The sequence below is a fragment of the Rhagoletis zephyria genome, unplaced genomic scaffold (genome assembly GCF_001687245.7).
Source record: "Rhagoletis zephyria isolate East Lansing unplaced genomic scaffold, Rhagoletis_zephyria_1.1 Rzeph_scaffold_32392, whole genome shotgun sequence".
Lineage (NCBI taxonomy): Eukaryota > Metazoa > Arthropoda > Insecta > Diptera > Tephritidae > Rhagoletis > Rhagoletis zephyria.
Genome location: NW_016189447.1, coordinates 1 through 3,936, shown reverse-complemented (window position 1 = coordinate 3,936; position 3,936 = coordinate 1). Strand labels below are relative to the sequence as shown.

The 3,936-nt window shown below is 38.3% G+C and overlaps 1 protein-coding gene across 1 annotated transcript; it reads left to right on the top strand.

Moving 5' to 3' along the window:
* The first annotated feature begins 50 nt into the window (after positions 1 to 50).
* On the top strand, positions 51 to 2,613 carry LOC108353945 (transmembrane channel-like protein 2). Its single transcript, XM_017605136.1, has 3 exons — positions 51 to 221; positions 300 to 622; positions 684 to 2,613. Exons 1-3 carry the CDS (start codon positions 88 to 90, stop codon positions 2,447 to 2,449), a joined length of 2,223 nt encoding a protein of 740 aa, XP_017460625.1. The 5' UTR covers positions 51 to 87; the 3' UTR covers positions 2,450 to 2,613.
* The last annotated feature ends 1,323 nt before the right edge of the window (positions 2,614 to 3,936 follow it).

Here is a 3,936-nt window from a genome sequence, read left to right as displayed (position 1 = left end):
GTACCTGCAATATTCGAACTCATGATCATGTCTATATCAAACAGGGCATCCAAGTCTAACAATTTCTACCTCGCTCTACTTCTCACGATGCTCTTCCTCTGTGTGCTGCCGGTGAGTTATGCTATTGTATGGCTACGTCCCTCATGGCACTGTGGACCATTCTCAAATTATAATCGAATCTCAGAATTCGTCACCAATGCGACCAGGGAAGCTCTACCTAAGTAAGTTGAAGGATTTTTTTATTTCCATTCCTATTTTCCACTAAAGTCGTTATACATATTGTTTATCCTATCAAACAGGGAGCTTCATAGACCTTTGAGTTATTTGACTTCAGCAAGTACTGTTATACCGCTGCTGCTTCTACTAATCCTGATCATCTATTACCTGGTCTCATTGACGGGCGCGTTGCGGGAGGCTAATCAAGATTTGAGAACACAGCTTCAAAAGGAGCGTGAAGAAGAGCGAAAAAAAATCTTCAAGGTACCTGAAATGAAACCGACTGAGAATAGCGCAGCAGCACTGACCAGCAGATGGCGCAAAGTTCTTGAGGCTTCATCCCCGGTCACACCAACACCACCCCCAGATTTTGAGAGTGAAGAATACAAAAATCAGGCAAGGAAAGGTATGTCAATGGATTGCTGATTGGTGCCATATTTTTTATATTTTTACTGTTATTACTTCAGAACTGATTTCACGTATCATGAAAGAGGCTCTGCGAAAGGGTTCGGCTACCTCGGATGATGATTCCGTTAATAGACATGGCAGGGAAGATGATGATACTGATACTGAACACCACGATTCCCTGCCACATGACGAAGATGGAGGAGACAAGAATTTAGGTTTGACGAAATTGCAACAAATAAGACGAACGCGCAAGCCTTCCCTTATAGACATCGTACAAATTGCCAAGAGCGAGAGGGAGCGAGAGCAACGAGCTTCATTGTCAGTGAAAGAGAGAAGTAAATGTAAGAAAGATAAAGATAAAGAGAAAAACAAGGAAAGAGATGTAGAGAAAGGAGAATATGAAGATCAACCAAAAACAAATAAGGCAGAGAATGGAAAAAATATCGATAAAAGAAAAGAAGCGGCCAAAGACGAAAGAAATAGACGAAGGGTGGAGAAAGCGGAGGAAGAAAATAATGGAAAGGGAAGAAACAAAGATTTCATTAATGATGAAAATGGTGATGCAGCATTTGATAAGCGCATTTTATATGACAAGGATAATGGAACATTTAAGCTTAATGCTGATAGCAAGAAAACCCAAGCTAAAAAAAAAACAGGCCAAAATTGCAATGCGCCAACGCAACAATTAGATACCGATAACGATCCCGACACCAACACTCGCATTGTAAATGAACGCAGACAAAGCTTATTGCGTAAAAGAGGCGAAGAAGATCGACCAGCAGATAGCGACAACACTCCATCGCCTTTGATGCCAGATAATCAAAGTACTTCCCTAATCCCACCATCAATCGATGAGGTGAAAAATAGTAACTTCGAAATTATAGATGAGAAACAATGGGAAAACAACTGCGAAAAAGATAGACCACTTCCAAAGCATAGATCATTCAGTGTACGTGGCGGTACTTTTAAAATACGTCGCCAAAAGTACAAACCAACAGAAGGCAGTGTTTTTAAATTTGATGAGAAATCAGTTGGAAGCACAAATAACGACAAGCTCGATAAACCAGGAAGTGATCCACCCAGCAGTGCAACGACACCAGCGCCAGCCCGGTTCAGTGATGGTCTAGCAACACCAACGTTTGTGAACTCAGAAAAGCTTTTCAATCTTTCGCGTCAAAGTCGCAAGAAAATCGGCACACTTTTTGCACTAGTCCGCGACACAGTTAACACCAAATGGAACGATGTCGAGCTATCGCCTTGCAGCAGCGCTGAGCCAATTACACCAACAACACAGACAACACTTGCCTCAGCAAACGATAACAACACTGGCACTATCGCAATCGAGATACCACCATCGCCTGAGGTTGAAACCACACCCAAACCCCAATTCCCTACCACGATTCCTGAGATCGCTGCAATACCGAAAGATACAGAACCTAATCATCCATTAGAAATCCCAAGTGCGATTACAACAAAACCTGTCGATCTGTATGATCCAGAAGACCTGGACAAGCCTGGGGCCATAAAATTAACACATAACAACGCGACAGAGCGACGTAAGCCCATTGGACGTACACAAGCTGCACGTCAGGACTCACAAACTTCAGTATGGTCCGATAATATACCAATAATAACAATCAGTACAACGGGAAGTGATGAGTGCATCGCTCAAGCAGATCCAGAGAAAAGGTTGTCATCACCAGTTGCCCCAGCGAGGTCAGTCACTGCTACGAAAGAGAGTGTAGTCATGACTGTCACAACATCAGGGCTCCCAACTCCCGATCCTAAAGAAAGGGACATTCAAATTGGCATCGAAGACAAATAATAATTAAAAGCTTTAGAAAGTAGTACCTTGCGGAATTATTTCATTATTATTCTAGATACTTAATTATTTTAGTAGCAATTATCAGACTTACATATTCAGTTGCGTATGTAGTATGCGAGATCATAAAGCCAAACAAATTTTGTTTCAGTAATTTTATGAAACCACGTTAGTTAGTAGAAAAAATTCCAAATAAAGTTAATTAAAACTTCAATCAAAAGTTTTTACATTAAGATTAAGACTTAGACACCTTGGAAGCAGGAGGCCATAAATAGAGCAGCCGTAGGGCGCTCAAAGTGTTCAAAGTGGAATTTAGTGTTCACAATTCACTGGAGCCTTCATTTTTCACTTAATTTGTTTNGGAATTTAGTGTTCACAATTCACTGGAGCCTTCATTTTTCACTCAATTTGTTAATTTCTTTTTTTAATGAAAGCTAATAAAATAAGTGAGCCCGCTTTTTGAATTTTTGTTTGTTTATATTAAATTTTTTAGTGCAAAGTGCTGAAAATGTAGCTATTTTGAAGAAAATTTGTCCTCCTCTCCCAGTTAATAAATGTTACATAATAAAAACTAGTTGAAAACAAATGTACGGTTACCGCCAAAGAAAACAAAAATATCAAATGTCATAAAAAATTTTCACCAAAATTAAAAAAAATTTAGTTTATAGAAAAATGCTAGGTATGCAGTTTTATAGATCATTTAATTTTTGTATAATAAAGTGCAATTTTCAAGTGGCTAAGAGGTCGCGTTGAATTTTAATAATTTTTAAGCTAACATTTCGAGCACATCTGCATGCTAAATGGAAAATAAATGCGTTTGTTATATCTATATATTAATACGCTAACATAAATTTTGTCTCCGTTCGTTTGGCGATTCTACCGAACCGATTTCAAAGCCAAGAACACCGTTGGAAAGGCATTTTTACGTAGATGAGCAGAGTTTTTATGGTTCCGCAATTGGTTGAAAATTACGGCCAAAGCCGTCGTTTAAACATTTTCGAATTGTGTATAGATGTTGCTGCAACATGTTCAATTTGACATGTTTCGCATGTTGTTTCACTTTGCATTTGAAATTAAGCTTTGAAATAAAGATAAAGGAAAAAGAAATGAAAAGAAAGATGAAGAAATAAATGATAACGATGAAGTCAAAAAAAAGAAGGCAAAAGTGAAGATAAAGACGAAAATGGAGACAATGACAGATACATAAGAATTAGGGTAACTGAAAGGGTAAGAACATTTCTTGAATTTATGAAGTGAAACTTCTTTAGCGGCAGTTGGTTGGTTGGGAGTAAATTGTCGAATTCAAGGGGAATAATGCACATGGAAATGGTTCTCAGCGGTTTAGCGGTTTGAGAATAAAAACAAAAACAAAGATGCCTAGAGGTACAGGCAAAAACGAAGATCAAAGTAAATCTAAACACTATAAGGTAAAGATGAAGAGGAATATGCAAAAATAAAGATAAACATGAAGAAAAAGATGAGGATGAAGA

Coding starts and splice junctions, on each gene's coding strand:
- LOC108353945 (XM_017605136.1), top strand. CDS start 88: ATGCTCTTCCTCTGTGTGCTGCCGGTGAGTTATGCTATTGTATGGCTA. Junction 222..299: donor ACCAGGGAAGCTCTACCTAA/GTAAGTTGAAGG, acceptor CCTATCAAACAG/GGAGCTTCATAGACCTTTGA. Junction 623..683: donor CAAAAATCAGGCAAGGAAAG/GTATGTCAATGG, acceptor TTATTACTTCAG/AACTGATTTCACGTATCATG.